The sequence below is a fragment of the Hyla sarda genome, chromosome 3, assembly GCF_029499605.1.
Source record: "Hyla sarda isolate aHylSar1 chromosome 3, aHylSar1.hap1, whole genome shotgun sequence".
In the NCBI taxonomy this organism is placed as follows: Eukaryota; Metazoa; Chordata; class Amphibia; order Anura; family Hylidae; genus Hyla; species Hyla sarda.
In genome coordinates, this window is record NC_079191.1 from 406,071,000 (window position 1) to 406,089,176 (window position 18,177).

At 42.2% G+C, this 18,177-nt stretch overlaps 2 protein-coding genes across 5 annotated transcripts in view; one reads left to right on the forward strand and one right to left on the reverse strand.

Moving 5' to 3' along the window:
• Positions 1-6,927, reverse strand: part of PLEKHH2 (pleckstrin homology, MyTH4 and FERM domain containing H2) — a 233,094-nt gene extending 226,167 nt beyond the window's left edge. Inside the window, exon 1 of the mRNA XM_056568139.1 lies at positions 6,909-6,927. Coding sequence (XP_056424114.1) covers positions 6,909-6,919 — 11 coding nt within the window. The 5' untranslated portion in view covers positions 6,920-6,927. The remainder of the gene's footprint in view (positions 1-6,908) is intronic.
• Positions 1-18,177, forward strand: part of THADA (THADA armadillo repeat containing) — a 706,980-nt gene that overhangs the window by 4,642 nt on the left and 684,161 nt on the right. For all 4 annotated transcript variants that reach the window (XM_056568134.1, XM_056568135.1, XM_056568137.1 and 1 more), the window contains exons 2-6: positions 1,420-1,512; positions 3,145-3,239; positions 7,013-7,143; positions 11,957-12,105; positions 17,160-17,192. In XM_056568134.1, the coding sequence (XP_056424109.1) occupies positions 1,437-1,512; positions 3,145-3,239; positions 7,013-7,143; positions 11,957-12,105; positions 17,160-17,192 (484 nt within the window). In that variant the 5' untranslated portion in view covers positions 1,420-1,436. The remainder of the gene's footprint in view (positions 1-1,419; positions 1,513-3,144; positions 3,240-7,012; positions 7,144-11,956; positions 12,106-17,159; positions 17,193-18,177) is intronic.

The following is an 18,177-nucleotide window of genomic DNA, read 5'->3' on the forward strand; positions in this document are numbered from 1 at the left end:
TCCTGTATATACCCTGTCATCCTATAGATCTACAGTCCTGTATATATCCTGTCATCCTATAGATCTACAGTCCTGTATATATCCTGTCATCCTATAGATCTACAGTCCTGTATATATCCTGTCATCCTATAGATCTACAGTCCTGTATATATCCTGTCATCCTATAGATCTACAGTCCTGTATATATCCTGTCATCCTATAGATCTACAGTCCTGTGTATACCCTGTCATCCTATAGATCTACAGTCCTGTATATATCCTGTCATCCTATAGATCTACAGTCCTGTATATATCCTGTCATCCTATAGATCTACAGTCCTGTATATATCCTGTCATCCTATAGATCTACAGTCCTGTATATATCCTGTCATCCTATAGATCTACAGTCCTGTATATATCCTGTCATCCTATAGATCTACAGTCCTGTATATATCCTATAGATCTACAGTCCTGTATATATCCTGTCATCCTATAGATCTACAGTCCTGTATATATCCTGTCATCCTATAGATCTACAGTCCTGTATATACCCTGTCATCCTATAGATCTACAGTCCTGTATATACCCTGTCATCCTATAGATCTACAGTCCTGTATATACCCTGTCATCCTATAGATCTACAGTCCTGTATATACCCTGTCATCCTATAGATCTACAGTCCTGTATATATCCTGTCATCCTATAGATCTACAGTCCTGTATATATCCTGTCATCCTATAGATCTACAGTCCTGTATATACCCTGTCATCCTATAGATCTACAGTCCTGTATATATCCTGTCATACTATAGATCTACAGTCCTGTATATATCCTGTCATCCTATAGATCTACAGTCCTGTATATATCCTGTCATCCTATAGATCTACAGTCCTGTATATATCCTGTCATCCTATAGATCTACAGTCCTATATATACCCTGTCATCTTATAGATCTACAGTCCTGTATATACCCTGTCATCCTATAGATCTACAGTCCTGTATATACCCTGTCATCCTATAGATCTACAGTCCTGTATATACCCTGTCATCCTATAGATCTACAGTCCTGTATATACCCTGTCATCCTATAGATCTACAGTCCTGTATATACCCTGTCATCCTATAGATCTACAGTCCTGTATATACCCTGTCATCCTATAGATCTACAGTCCTGTATATACCCTGTCATCCTATAGATCTACAGTCCTGTATATACCCTGTCATCCTATAGATCTACAGTCCTGTATATACCCTGTCATCCTATATATCTACAGTCCTGTATATACCCTGTCATCCTATATATCTACAGTCCTGTATATACCCTGTCCTGTATATACCCTGTCATCCTGCTGCTATATATCTACTGTCTGAACACTTTCCTAATGGATTGTATGTGATGTTTCTAACATTTTTTATTATTTTATTTTTTATTTTTTTTAAGGAAAGCTACATCACAAAATGGTTTTAAAGAAGAAAAAAGAGATCAGTGTGGACGTGTTAACTCTCGATAGTGTGAATGTTAAAAGTCTGAAAAGTAAGTATACAGAGTAAGTGCATAACTTCAGAATTAGTTAGATGAGACCCAACAGCCCCCCTACATTGCAGGACTTTGAAAATGACACAGGATAGGTCAGTGTTTTCCAACCAGGGTGCCTCCAGCTGTTGCAAAACTACAACTGGAATAGGTGATAACGGTCTGATTTGCTAGGGGGATCCAGAGAATTGGGACCCATGTATCTCCTCATAATGGAGCGGCAGGTTTTGCATGCGTGCCACCACTCCATTAATCTATATATATAAAACTCAACGTGTGTGTATGTGTGTGTGTATGTGTGTGTGTATGTATGTGTGTGTGTATGTGTGTGTGTATGTGTGTATGTATGTGTGTGTGTATGTATGTATGTGTGTATGTGTGTATGTGTGTATGTATGTATGTATATGTGTGTATGTGTGTATGTATGTATGTATGTGTGTGTATGTTGCAGCATCACGTCCAAACGGCTAAAGATATTAACATGAAACTTGACACACATGTTACTTATATGTCAGCAACACATAAAAAATAAAAAAATAAACATGTGGTATTGCCGCGTGCGTAACTGTCCGAACTATAAAAATATATCGTTAATTAAACCGCGCAGTCAATGGCGTACGCGCAAAAAAATTCCAAAATCCATAAAAAGCGATCAATAAGTCCTATCAATGCAGAAATGGTACCGCTAAAAACTTCAGAACACGGTGCAAAAAATGAGCCCTCATACCGTCCCGTATGCAGAAAAAGAAAAAATGTTATAGGGGTTAGAACGTATAAATTTTCCTGCATGTAGTTATGATTTTTTTCATAAGTACGACAAAATCAAACCTATATAAGTAGGGAATCATTTTAACCGTATGGACCTACAGAATAAAGATAAGGTGTATTTTTTACCAAAAAATGCACTGCGTAGAAACGGAAGCCCCAAAATTTACAAAATGACATTTTTTCTTCAATTCTGTAGCAGAATTAATATTTTTTCCGTTTCGCCGTGGATTTTTTGGTAAAATGACTAATGTCACTGCAAAGTAGAATTGGTGCCGCAAAAAATAAGCCATAATATGGAATTTTATGTGCAAAATTTAAAGCGTTATGATTTTTAGAAGGTGATGAGGAAAAAATGAAAATGCAAAAACTGAAAAACCCTGCGTCCTTAAAGGGGTTCTCCGGTGCTTAGACATCTTATCCCCTATCCAAAGGATAGGGGATAAGATGCCTGATCGCGGGAGTCCCGCCGCTGGGGACCCCCGTGATCTTGCACGCGGCACCCCGTTTATAATCAGTCCCCGGAGCTGTCACGCCCGCTCCCGTAGGCTTGCATTGAGGGGTGGAGCGTGACATCACACGGGGGCAGAGGTGTGACGTCACACTCCGTTGGCCCTGTGGTCGCCGGTAATCAGACCCGGAGCGAACACGCCACGTGCAAGATCACGGGGGTCCTCAGCGACGGGACTCCCGCGATCAGGCATGTTATCCCCTATCCTTTGGATAGGGGATAAGATGTCTAAGCACCAGAGAACCCCTTTAAGGGGTGAGAAAGGTTAATGTTTTGCCAAGATATACCACATGTAAAAAGTTTTAGAATCTGACAGTGCCTATTTAAATGTATGAATTGTATTTTTTGCTTTGTAGCTTTTTCAGATGATACGGAACATAAGTTGCCTTCTCTGCTCTTGCAATGTTTACAACTACAAGATGGAGTTCAGCAAATCCACTGTATCAAACAGGTAAGAAGATCCATAATGAAAAGTATGATCTTTATATGTCGCCAACATATTCTCTAGCACTTGTACAGAATGTGCAAAATATGGTGACTCTAAGACTGGAAAAGCCATATGTCCATCCAATTTAGCCTTTTACCCTATAGCAGTGTCTCCCAACCAGGGTGCTTCCTGTTGTTGCAAAACTACAACTCCCAGCCTTTGGCTGTCCGGGCATGCTAGGAGTTGTAGTTTTGCAACAGCTGTAGGCTCCCTGGTTGTAAAACACCGTCCTATAGTGTTGATCCAGAGAAGGTGAAAATCCTCCGTGACGGAGAAGCCAATTTTCCGAATTTTAGTGGAGAAAATTCCTTACTGATTCCAAGTCTGGCATCGGAAAACATCCCTGGATCATCGACCATTCTTCAGACTCTAGTGACTATAACTTGTAATATTATTATTTTCTAGATATGTATCCAGGCCCCTCCTGATCTTTCATTGAGTTTCCCATGACCACCTCCTCCAGGAGAGAATTCCATAGCTTCACTGCTCTTACAGTAAAGAACCCCCGTCTGTGCTGGTGTAGAAACCTTCTTTCCTCTAGACGTAGAGGATGCCCCCTTGTTATAGATACAGTCCTGGGTATAAATAGATCATAGGAGAGATCTCTGTACGGTCCCTGATATATTTATACATAGTTATTAGGTCTCCCCTAAGCCTTCTTTTTTCTGAACTAAATAACCCTAATTCTGATAATCTTTCTGGGTACTGTAGTCCTCCCATTCCCCTGGTATTACCCTGGTTGCCCGTCTTTGAACCCTCTCCAGCTCCACTATATCTTTCTTGTACACTGGTGCCCAGTACTGTACACAGTATTCTATGTGTGGTCTGACCAGTACTGTACACAGTATTCTATGTGTGGTCTGACCAGTACTGTACACAGTATTCCATGTGTGGTCTGACCAGTACTGTACACAGTATTCCATGTGTGGTCTGACCAGTACTGTACACAGTATTCCATGTGTGGTCTGACCAGTACTGTACACAGTATTCTATGTGTGGTCTGACCAGTACTGTACACAGTATTCCATGTGTGGTCTGACCAGTACTGTACACAGTATTTCATGTGTGGTCTGACCAGTACTGTACACAGTATTCCATGTGTCGTCTGACCAGTACTGTACACAGTATTCTATGTGTCATCTGACCAGTACTGTACACAGTATTCCATGTGTGGTCTGACCAGTACTGTACACAGTATTCCATGTGTCGTCTGACCAGTACTGTACACAGTATTCTATGTGTGGTCTGACCAGTACTGTATACAGTATTCCATGTGTGGTCTGACCAGTACTGTACACAGTATTCCATGTGTGGTCTGACCAGTACTGTACACAGTATTCTATGTGTGGTCTGACCAGTACTGTACACAGTATTCCATGTGTGGTCTGACTAGTGATTTGTACAGCGGCACATATATTCATCAATTTCATAAAATGTGATCAAAATGTCAGATATACCCAAAAATAGGACTATTCAAAACCGCTACCTATCCTGCAAAAAATAAGACCCCACACAGTTCCAATATACAGTAACCCCCCCGACATACGATGCTTTTATATGTCGGGGCCATCACATTAACTGCTATCCGACAGCGCAAAATGCTTAAGCTGCTGTCGGATAGCAGTTTAAGCATCCCTGGCAGGTTCGCTTACCTATTCCCGCTGCTCCGGGTCCACTTCGCGATCCTCCGGTGTCTTGCGCATCTTCTCCAGGGTCCGGGCCTCGCTTTCCGGCGTCGTTATTACGTCACTACGCATGCCGCGCCGTCGCAGCAGCGTAATAACGTCACCGGAAAGCGATGCCCGGACCCTGCAGAAGATGCGCAAGACACTGGAGGATCGCGAAGAAGACACCGGAGCAGCGGGACAGCATCGGGAGTAGTGAGGACCTGGTCCGGAGCGGTGGGGACAGGTGAGTATAACTTCCTATACTTAACATTGCACGGATCCCTCAACATACGATGGATTTGACAAACGATGGGTCGTTTGGAACGAATTACCATCGTATGTAGAGGGACCACTGTACTGCTATTAGCAAGAATTACAGCAAAGAATTGGTAAAGACGCTAGAGATGAGCGAACTTACAGTAAATTCGATTCGTCACGAACTTCTCGGCTCAGCAGTTGATGACTTTTCCTGCATATATTAGTTCAGCTTTCAGGTGCTCCGGTGGGCTGGAGACTCTTTCCTAGGAATGTATCCACCTTTTCCAGCCCACCGGAGCACCTGAAAGCTGAACTAATTTATGCAGGATAAGTCATCAACTGCCGTGCCGAGAAGTTCGTGACGAATCGAATTTACTGTAAGTTCGCTCATCTCTAAAAGACACCAATATGGAGATACCCCTTTTTTATGCACCCCATGATTTTATAAATTTACTGTCAACTAAAATTCCCTTTTCCATGTCATTTTTACAGAGTGTTTTCCCATTCAGTAAGTACAGTGGTGCCCTGACATACGATCATTTCATCATACGATGCTTCACAAAAACGGCTATCTGGCATCACTGACTGCTTCAGCTGCTGCCGGATAGCCATTTAATATGCCCCATGGGGGGAGATTTATCAAAGCCTGTCCAGAGGGAAAGTTGCTGAGTTGCCCATAGCAACCAATCAGATCGCTTGTTATATTTTTGACAAGGCCTCTGCAGAATGAAAGAAGCGATCTGATTGGTTGCTATGGGCAACTAGGCACCTTTTCCTCTGCACAGGTTTTGATAAATCTCCCCCATGTGCTGAATGATACTTACATGTTCCTTCTGTTCCGGCCCATCATTTCGCCGCTCCTCTGCCGCCATCGCTCTCCGTCGCTGTCATCACGTCGCCACTGAAACGGCATCAGAGGGGCGGCAAACTGAATGTTGAGGGACCAGTGTAATCCCAACATACCCTATGCTTCTCTCTGCCTACACTGGGGGGACAGTGAAGAGGCCCTAATGTACTTAACCCCTTCATGGCCCAGCTTGTTTTGGCCTTCATGACCCAGTCCGTTCTTTTTCAAATCTGACATGTGTCTCTTTAAGTGGTAATAACTTCGGACTGCTTTAATCTACCAAAGTGATTGAAAGATTGTTTTTTTTTTTTTCGAGACATATTTTACCTTATATTAGGGGTAAATTTCTGTTGATACATGAAGCGATTTTTATGAAAAACTCTAAAATATTGTAAAAAATTGGAAAAATTTTAATTTCTCTATGTTTGAAACTCTCTACTTGTAAGAGAAATAGTCATGCCAAATAAATGTAGTTATTAATTCAAATCCACAACATGTCTACTTTATGCTGGCATCATTTGTTAAACATTCTTTTACTTTTGTACGAAATTAGAAGGCTTATATTATTATGAGAATTTTTTCAAATTTTCTACAAAAGCTCAAAATCACTTTTTTTTTTTTTTTTGGGGGGGGGGGGGGGGACAATGACATTTTGAATATATAGGTGTATATGTGTGTGTGTATATATATATAAGCACAGCGTGACAGCGTCACGCCCCCTCCCATAGACTTGAATTGAGGGGCGGAGTGTGACGTCACACGGGGGCGGAGTCGTGACGTCACTGACATCTTATGCCCTATCCTTTGGATAGGAGATAAGATGTCTAGCGGCGGAGTACCCCTTTAAACGTTCCATTATACCTTATAAACATCCTCTTTATTTTAGTGATGGCTTGAGTAGAAAGATGTTCACCACAAAAATCTTCTTTATATACTTCTTTATAACAATTCTTTTCCTTTTTAAGATTGTGCCACTTTTGGAAAGCCTGCCCAGCAGTTCCTCTGGTACAGATGTTCTCGGTTGCTGTATGGACGTCTTAGCTGAAATGTACTTCACAGTTGGTGCCAAGAATCCGCTGAAAAAGGTGTTGGCCAGGTAAAATATGGAGCTGCCCGTCAGTGTCAGACGGTAGGATCACACCTCATTGACGTTTTCAATTTATTGCTACATTTCCTAGAGGAATAACAGAGAATCAGCACAGTTGTAAGTAAAGATGCTCGAAAATTGTTCTCTTTATGAGGTAAACAAATATTTTTCGAAAATAGACATGCCACAGGTCCGCTGTTTAGGCTGGAATTCCACTTAGGATTTTTTTGCAATTTTTCCGCATCGTGCTTTTTCTGCGAAAAAACTTAGCATCCAGATGTTAGCTGCAAGTCGATAGTAAACTGCAAAATGCCAGATCCACTTGGTGTTTTTCAGTTTGGTGTTTTTTTTTTTTTTTTTTATCCTTTTGGCGTTTTTCAGCAATTTTGGGCTCAGAGGCAGTTTTTTTAAAACACCCAACAAAACCTAGTTTGGGGTTTTTTGCACAGAAATCATGGCTTTTTACTCCCATAGAAGTCTATGGGAGAGCAAAAACGCCAAGAAAAATGCCATGTTGGTTTTAACTTTGGTGTTTTTGCCGGCGTTTTTTATTCTTTTTTGGACTAGCGATCCAAAAAAGTGATGGAGATACCCTTTTTATATAAATTTCATAGGGTACCATTAAAAATATAATAATAAAAAAGATACAGTAGTGATGGAAAAAATTGTATAAATGTTTTTTTATAAAGAAATTTTATTAATTTTTAAACAGGGATCAATTTATGTGTGCGGGCAGAGCACTAAAAATGTAGCCGACAATAATAAAAATGTAGTGTGTGTGTGTTTTTCACTTTTTATTCTTTATTTTTTAAATTTTTTCGGTAGTACTACTACTCCCAACATGGAAACACACTGTTCCATGATGGTAGTAGTAGTAGCTGTACTAATTGACAGATCCCCCCCAGGTCTGTTGCGATCCTTCTGTATAATTTATAGATGCGAACGGCCGCTCTTCTATGGTCCCCTGCACTGATGTATATGTACACCTATTCATATTTCCCGCAGAGAGCTGTGATTGGCCAGATGGTTCCAGCCAATCACAACTCTCTGGGAAATATGAATATGTGTACATATACATCGGTGCAGGGGACCATAGAAGAGCGGCCGGCCGCATCTATACATTATACAGGAGGATCATAGCGGGTGTGAGTAGTGACACCCGCTGTGATCTGTCCTTAACTGCAAGTACTACTACTCCCAACATGGAACACACTCTGCTCCATGCTGGGAGCTGTAGTACCTGCATTAATAGACAGATCGCAACAGGTGTCAGAAATTACACTCGCTGCAATCTGTCTATTAATTCAGGTACTACAGCTCCCAGCATGGAGCAGAGTGTGTTCCATGTTGGGAATAGTAGTATCTGCAGTTAAGGACAAATCACAGCGGTTGTCACTCCTGATCTATTGCAGAGATGTGGAGCGGCTTTCTCCTGCGCTCTGCATCTCTGCACTGTACTCCGGCCAGTGATGTGAATAGAACATAGAACATTGGCTGCAACCATCCGGCCAATCCCCACTCTGGGCGGAAAGTATGAATGAGTGATGTTCTATTCACATCACTGGCCAGAGTACAGAGCAGAGATGCGAGCGCTGTATAGAGCCGCTCCACATCTCTGCTATATTATGGATGATCACATCGGGTGTCAGTAGTGACACCAGCGGCAAAATGTCTATTAGTACAGGTACTACTACTCCCATCATGGAACAGTCTGTTCCATGCTGAAAGTAGTAGTACTACCTAAAAAAAAAAAAAAAAAAAAAAAAAAAAAAAAAAAAAAGAAAGTGAAACACACACACACTTTATTAAAAAATTATTAAAATTTCGTTAAAAAACATTTACATTTTGTAAAATAAATTTTTTTTCATCCCTACTGCATCTTTTTTTTTTTTTTTTGGTACCCAGCAAATAAAAAAAAACAAAAAAAACAAAGGGGCCAAAAAATGCAGGGAAAAACAGTGGCAGTTTTTCTGGTGTTTTTTTGGGGCGTTTTTAAGCCTAAAAAAACGCAGTGCAAGAACCTCGATGGAATTCTAGCGTGAGAGTAGGTTCATGCATGACATCAGAGACCTAAAGAAAAGTTTATGAAGGAGATTTATCATTCTTTTCAAAGTACGGCTTTTATATGACAATTTTTACTTACTTTTGCTTACGTGCGACCTATTTATGAAATAGTCGCACGACCTTGATAAATAAATCGCATGTAAGCAAAACCTGGGAAACCCACTTACAAAAGCATTTTTTAAAGCGGAAAAGTTTTCCCTTATGTTAATAGCCGAAGTTCTTTATCTACCCTTTATTACCAGTAGCATTGCTAGGAAGTGACAGGGAGGGGGGGGGGGGGGGGGTGTACCGCATCGGGTGACACCCTGACTGGCCTAGCGGGCACTAAATAGATGCACTCCAACTATACCGCAACACCCCATCCACCCTCCTTGGAAGTTAAAAAATATTAAAAACATACTATGCCGCACCATGAATATCCGTACTCTGGAGGCTTTTTTGTTTAATTTTGAGCCCGCAGTTTTTTGAGCCCGCACCACTCTAGGGTGTATTCCACGTGTTACATTGATGGAAACGAAACGCAGGGAAATCGCACAACAAGCCGCACAGGTGCGTCCTGAGTGCAATAGCGCAAGTCAAAGGCAAAGCAAATCCACATGTGAGAGAGAGATGTGTAGAAAAACGCAGCACTCACCGGGTTAGATGCAAGTAAAATCAACTTCTTTATTGAAGAGACAAACAGCGGCTTGCTTGTGCGGGAGAGCAGGTGAACAGGCGTGCAGGGGGGAAGGAAATAGGCGACGGACCGTATCGTGCACGTAGCACTTCGTCAGGCCATACGTCGTGCCGCTGAGGGGAGGGTTCTTATACCTGCAGCTGCAGGTGAGAACCATGGTAACATACAAACAACCAATATTATGGCATGACGTAGGGCCTGATGAAGTGTTATGTGCACGATACGGTCCGTCGCCTATTTCCTTCCCCCCTGCACGCCTGTTCACCTGCTCCCCCGCACAAGCAAGCCGCTGTTTGTCTCTTCAATAAAGAAGTAGATTTTACCTGCATCTAACCCGGTGAGTGCTGCGTTTTTCTACACATCTCTCTCACATGTGGATTCATTTTAAAATGTTGTGGGTACGCCAGCATGTACGTGTCCTAAAATGAACAAGGTGTGCAGTGTGTATTGTCAACCTTAAAATGAATAGCGTTATTAGTTATATAATAAATTTTTTCTATAAATAACATTAATGTAGTAGCTTTGTTTCATGATGCAGAACAAGAACAGTTGTTAAAGTGTTAATGTCCTTTTTTGCAGACGTATGCACTTTCTTTAAGTCAGGTTGGACCTGGAATACATATGCGACTTTTTAATGGAGAGGCAACTTTTTTTCTTCATAAATAGTGACTATCGCATTTAATAAATACATGACCACTGCAATGTAATAAAAAATAAATAAAAATAAATTACCGTATATACTCGAGTATAAGCCGAGTTTTTCAGCACGATTTTTCGTGCTGAAAACGCCCTCCTCGGCTTATACTCGAGTGAACTCTCCGCCCTCAGTGGTCTTCAACCTGCGGACCTCCAGATGTTTCAAAACTACAACTCCCAGCAAGCCCGGGCAGCTATCCGCATGATAGGGGATAAGTGTCTGATCGTGGGGGGGTCCGACCGCTGGGACCCCCTGCGATCTCCCATACGGGGACCCGGATTTGCCGCAGCTCTGTGTGGCTAATGTGTGTGTTGTCGACCTCACTGAGGCAGACAACACCCCCTCCATACAGCTCTATGGGAGAGGCAGGGGTGCACGAATGCTGCATCTCCGCCTCTCCCATAGAGATACATGGAGGGGGTGTGTTGGCTCTGTCATGCTGCGGCCCACACGCCTACTGCACGGGGGCAGTGCAGAGCTAGGGCCCTGTACAGGAGATCGCGGGGGGTCCCAGTGTTCAAACTCCCGCCCCCACCACAACCCTATCCCCCCCCACGCCCCCCACCCGCGTTCAGTTATGCCCGGACCCTTATCAGACACGGAGGCATGCCGCTTAAATAAATGAATTGCGTACTAAAAACAAGTAGGCAGTGACTTGCATTCATAAATAACCCTATATAACCGTTGGCAGCAGCAAAAATCTTGTGCAGACCCAGAAGCGTGCATGTGAATGAAGCTGCTTTTGGGCTTGCTCGACTTAAAGGGGTACTCCTCTAGAAAATATATTCTTTTTAAATCAACTGGTGCCAGAAAGTTAAACAGATTTGTAAATTACTTCTATTTAAAAATCTTAATCCTTCCAGTACTTATCAGCTTCTGTATGTTGCACAGGAAGTCCTTTTCTTTTTGAATTTCCTTTCTGCCTGACCACAGTGCTCTCTGCTGACACCTCTGTCCATTTTAGGAACTGTCCAGAGTAGGAGCCAATCCCCATAGCAACCCTCTCCTGCTCTGGAGAGTTCCTAAAATGGACAGAGGTGTCAGCAGAGAGCACTGTGGTCAGGCAGAAAGGAAATCCAAAGAAGAAAAACTTCCTCTGTAGTATACAGCAGCTGATAAGTACTGGAAGGATTAAGATTTTTAAATAGAAGTAATTTTACAAATCTGTTTAACTTTCTGGCACCAGTTGATTTAATAATAAATGTTTTCCATTGGAGTACCCCTTTAAGTGAGTCTTCATCAGGAAGACAATTTTCTAAATAAATGATGGACTTGATGAGATCTTGATGTTTTATTGCTCCGATTTTATCTAAAAATATTATAAAAAATGATCTGATAAAGAAAACTGTTCATTCTATTGTGATAATATTTCTGGCGATTTGCAGCGCACTGAACAGTGTTCCGGATCCCTGTAAGAACGACGCGATCTCCGCTTTTACATTTTGCCTGAGAAAACACATTGCAATGGAAGACACAGGACGCTACAGGAAAGTGGTGGACAATTTGGCCTCATGTATGGATGGTTTCAGCCTTGGTTAGTAGAACAGACCAGTATTATACAGTTTATGTTGGTTTTATAATATTAGGGTGCGTTCACACGGCCATCTGTCCCCGTTTTTTTTAATCCTCGTTTTCAGTTTCGTTCTTTCAGGCTGTAAACGAATTAAAAACTGTTTTTAAAAATCCCATTCATGTCTATGGGATTTTTTTACAATCCGTTTACATCCATTTGTAATAGTCTGCACTCATTTCCATTTTTTTGTTACGGCAGAAAAAACGACACATGCAGTATTTTTTCTTCCGTCAAAAAAAACGGAAGAGAAAACGTATACAGTAAAGTTAACATTAAAGGCTCATCCGTTTTCCATAGACTTCCATGTCATCCGTTTGCATTTGTTTTTTCAATCCGTTTTATGATCAGTTTTTACTTCTGAGCATGCTCAGAACAAAAAATTTTTTTATAACATCCGTTTGCATCCGTTATTGTCCTTTTTTTTTTTTTTTTTGACGGGAGTAAAAACGGATGCTCAGAATTAAAAACCGATCAAAAAATGGATTGAAAAAATGGATGAAAACAGATGTCATTAAAGGCTCATCCGTTTTCCATAGACTTCAATGTTAACTTTACTGTGTCCGTTTTTTCTTCCGTTTTTTTTTTGACGGACGGACAGCCGTGTGAAATGTCTGATCACTGATGGTGTCACATGCTGCTCCTCCTTTCACACTATGGCAGTGTTTCTCAACCAGGGTGCCTCCAGCTGTTGCAAAACTACAACTTCCAGCATGGCCGGATAGTGGGGCATGCTGGGAGTTGTAGTTTTGCAACAGCTGGAGGCACCCTGGTTGGGAAACACTGCTGCATGGGATTGATAGAAACTGCTGAGTGATGTGTTCACTGTTTCTAAGTCCCATATAGTTTGAATGAAGGGGGGATATGGGAGTTGAGACCCCCTTTTTTAGTAATCAGTGGGGGCCTGCAGTGATCATACAATTATTATCTGTTCTCACTGCCACATTGTGACTGGTATCGCAGCTTCGCCCTACTTACTTGATTAAAACAGAGCTGTAATACCAGTAGTCATCTATTGTCGCTATATAGAGTGAGATTAAAGGGGTATTCCAGGAAAAAAAATTTTTTTTATATATCAGCTGGCTCCAGAAAGTTAAACAGATTTGTAAATTACTTCTATTCATTTTTTTTAGCCCTTTCAGTACTTATGAGCTGCTGAAGTTGAGTTGTTCTTTTCTGTCTAAGTGCTCTCTGATGACACGTGTCTCGGGAACCGCCCAGTTTAGAAGCAAATCCCCATAGCAAACCTCTTCTAAACTGGGCAGTTCCCGAGACAAGCAGAGATGTCAGCAGAGAGCACTGTTGCCAGACAGAAAACAACAACTCAGCTTCAGCAGCTGATAATTATTGGAAGGATTAAGATTTTTTAATAGATGTAATTTACCAATCTGTTTAACTTTCTGGAGCCAGTTGATATATTTCCTGGAATACCCCTTTAATGTTCTAACAATATAGACTAGGGGTAAATTTATCAAAACTAATGTAGAAGAAAATTGGTGCAATTGCCCATAGCAACCAATCAAATAGCTTCATTTTTCAGAGGCCCATTTTAAAAATGAAAGAAGCGATCTGGTTGCCATGGGCAACTACACTACTCTTCCTCTACACAGGTTTTGCTAAATCTTTCCCATAAACCTTTTGATATAAATAATTACGTGTAGATATAAATAACGCCAGACGCATGCCCGAATAGAGACCTCTTGGCAATAGTACAACCACAAACAAAGGATGTCCCATGGACTGAGGGGCTGTATAAAACTTAAAGGGGTTATACAGGAAAAAACTTTTTTTTTATATATCAACTGGCTCCAGAAAGTTACACAGTTTTGTAAATTACTTCTATAAAAAAATGGTAATCCTTTCAGTACTTATGAGCTGCTGAAGTTGAGTTGTTCTTTTCTGTCTAAGTGCTCTCTGATGACACCTGTCTCGGGAACTGTCCAGAGTAGAAGCAAACCCCATAGCAAACCTCTTCTACTCTGTGCAGTTCCCGAGACAAGCAGAGATGTCAGCAGAGAGCACTGTTACCAGACAGAAAAGAACAACTCAACTTCAGCAGCTGATAATTATTGGAAGGATTAAGATTTTTTAATAGAAGTAATTTACAAATTTGTTTAACTTTCTGGAGCCAGTTGGTATAAACCAAAAAAGTTTTTTTCACGGAATACCCCTTTAACTTTCAATAGTTACCCTAAAAATTCACCCAATAATGTATAATGATAATTCCCATATGAGAAAAATGATATAATTGAAAGAGTATATACACATACGTCTGCCAAGTACCGATATTATCGCCACACGGGCTAATGCTCCCATAATCAACTAAATAAATCCTCATATGTAAACAAAGTCCCTGTCCCGACATGGGAATTGTCACTATACATTATTGAGTGATTTTTTTTGTGTAACTATTAAAAGTTAAAGGGGTACTCCGGTGGAAAACTTTTTTTAATTTTTTTAAATGAATTGGTGCCAGAAAGTTAAACAGATTTGTAAATTACTTAGAAATCTTAATAAATCTATTTAAAAATCTTAATCCTTTCAGTACTTATTAGCAGCTGTATGCTACAGAGGAAATTATTTTCTTTTTTAATTTTTTTGTTTTGTCCACAGTGCTCTCTACCAGAGGCGGCTCTCTAATTAGGCGATTTAGGTGGCTGCCTAAGGCCTCGCGCTAAAAGGGGCCTCGTGGCTGCCTAAATCATGTTGTTAGAGCAGTGATTTTGGCGACATATTTTTTTTTCAAATGTCCTGCCCCGGCCTGCGCGCAGGGGGGGGGAAGGGAAGCCTGCGTGCGCACTGCGCACACAGCGTCCCCCTGCGTGACCCCCCCCCTTCCCCTCCCCCTCCTCCTTGCGGCGCAATGAGCCGAAAATGGTGCCCGACGGCGGAGCTAGCTGTATTTGCGCCGGACTGCCGTGGAACTGCAAGCTGCGCAGGCCAGCTTGCTTAAGGTACCGCACCCTTTCCACCCCCCTGTTACCCCTTCTCAACCCTTTCCAAACCCCCCCCCCCCACCTTCACCCAGGTCCACCCTCTGCCCCCCCCCCGTCACACATGTCCACCTTGTCTACCCCCCTGTCACCCATGTCCTGCCCCCCCCATGTCACCCATGTCTACCCCCCCATGTCACCCATGTCTACCCCCCCCCCCCTGTCATCCATGTCTAGCCCCCCTCAAACCCCCAACAGTCCAGTGTTTCCCAACCAGGGTGCCTCCAGCTGTTGCAAAACTACAATTCCCAGCATGCCCGGACAGCCATCGGTTGTCAAGGCAACATCACTAGTCCGGGGCCAGGCCCGAAGCGCAGAGAAGAGGCCCCCCCCGGTGAAAATGGACAGCCCGGAATGACTAACCCTCCACACCCCCAGTCTGTCCAGGCATGCTGGGAGTTGTAGTTTTGCAACAGCTGGAGGCACCCTGGTTGGGAAACACCAATCCAGTCCATACTCATCCCACACCATGGCCAGTTAGGATGTCAGGTGTGTACACTGTCTGTAATAATGTTTTAATAACATGTCCACCCCCCTGTCACCCATGTCCACCCCCCCCTGTCACCCATGTCCACCCCCCCCTGTCACCCATGTCCACCCCCCCCTGTCACCCATGTCCACCCCCCCTGTCACCCATGTCCACCCCCCCCCGGTCACCCATGTCCACCCCCCCCCGGTCACCCATGTCCACCCCCCCCGGTCACCCATGTCCACCCCCCCCGGTCACCCATGTCCACCCCCCCCGGTCACCCATGTCCACCCCCCCTGTCACCCATGTCCACCCCCCCTGTCACCCATGTCCACCCCCCTGTCACCCATGTCCACCCCCCTGTCACCCATGTCCACCCCCCTGTTCTATTCTACACCCCTCTGTCACCAATGTACACTATTCTACACCCCTCTTTCATCCATGTACACTCCCCTACACCCCTCTGTCACCCATGGAAAAAAAGAAGTGCGGTGCCTAATAGGTTTGTTTTGCAGGTTTAACGGTGAAGAATTGTGGGTGGAAGAAATTGTCATGATGGCCCGGACCAAATGTAGAAGAGAAGGCATACTACATACCCACTGATAAATAGATATAGTGCATTGTGTTTTTTTTTTTATCACGCTTGGGGGCGCCTCAGATATATTTTTGCCTAAGGCCTCAAAAAGTCTAGAGCCGCCTCTGCTCTCTGCTGACACCTCTGTCCATGTCAAGAACTGTCCAGAGCAGCATAGATTTGCTATGAGGATTTTCTCCTGCTCTGGACAGTTCCTGATACCGGAATTAGGTGTCAGCAGAGAGCACTGTGGACAAGACAAAAGCTGTAGCATACAGCTGCTAATATGTACTGGAAGGGTAAAGAATTTTTAATAGAAGTAATTAACAAATCTGTTTAACTTTCTGGCATCAGTTCATTTAAAGAAAACGTTTTCCACCAGAGTACCCCTTTAAGTTTAATACGGTACCTCAGTCCATGGGACATGCTTTGTTTGTGTCCATAAACATTTAGAAATTTTTTCTACCCCTCCCAGTCTTTTTATTTTGGAAAAAAAGGGCTATTTAGGGCTATTTGCAAAGCAGTTTAAATCCCAAAATATTTACCAAAAAGCTGATGTTTTTTTGACATGTAAATGGATGAAAAATGAATTCCCATAACAGTCCCAATAATTATGGAAGAGAATGTGAATGAAAATTTTAACCATTTGAATTTAATGGTAAAAACTGCCATTTTGGAACATTTAGCATAAAACATAGCCAGACATCTCTTGTGCTTCTTTTGTGGCTCTGACCCTTAGTAAGTAATTTTAAGATGAGAATATATATTGCGTATTTTTATTTGTAATTTTTTTTTTTTTTTTTTTTGTTTCCTTTGCTCTTGACTGGAGCTTGTCCTCTTTTTGTCTGGATGCTAAAACTCCTAGAAAATCTAAAAACAGCATAATCACTTGCATTCTGTTATTAACACTATTTGCATGTTAAGTTTGCATTTTTTACATTAACTCTTGTTTATTGTCTTTCAATTAATGTTCTCCTTTCAGGTAACCGCTGTGTTAATAGTCTCATTCCAGAAGGTCAGTAACAATTGGATTTTTATTTTATTTTTATTTTTTTTATTCTCCAAAGTAAAAGTTTTAAGATTTTACTGTAATAAATCCAGCATATAGAAACTAAATCAGTCATGATACCCACAACTAAGGAAAGATTACCGTAGCTATACAGTCATGGCCGTAAATGTTGGCACCCCTGATATTTTTCAAGAGAATGAAGTATTTCTCACAGAAAAGGATTGCAGTAACACATGTTTTGCTATACACATGTTTATTCCCTTTGTGTGCATTGGAAATAAACCAAAAAAGGAGGAAATAACGCAAATTGGACATAATGCCACCAAACTCCGAAAATGGGCTGGGCAACATTATTGGCACCCTTTCAAAATTGTGGAAAAATAAGCTTTAGGAAGAGTAAAAAGAACAAACCTCACAAACTGAGCACTACCCGCGTCCACCAGGGGAGGGGAGAGGAAACGGGGGCTAAGAGAATAGACATTGGAAAGAACATTGCAAGCAGTCCGATATTCATCCTACAGTGGGTAATGCCAACGAAACCCTGAAGAGCAGTGTACAATAAACAATACTAACAATCCAAGAAGGCCTAGACAGTAGCAGGCCAAATAAAAGAACATGTCCCCCTCTAAAAACAATTTGCTGGGGAAATGGTGTAAGAGAAAGGAGATAATAAAACCTACGGTCCAGGGACTTAAGGTGCAGGTGAGGTAGTGAGGCAAAAACAAACTTTATTAAGGCACCAAGGAGGCACAAGGTGGGAAAGGTCACATGAGCGGTAGAGGACCTCAGAGCCAACTGGTACTCAATTAAGGCACAGGAAAGGACCGAACCAGGATGGAAAAATGCTAATCAAATGACAGTGACAGACAAACTGCCACATAACAACAATATACCAAAGCCGGAACGGCTCTGTAGTAAAGCATAAGATTAGAGCAGGTATCATGGGCACAGGGGGAGTCAAGTCTTGCATTTCTGGAGCCAGATGGAGTTC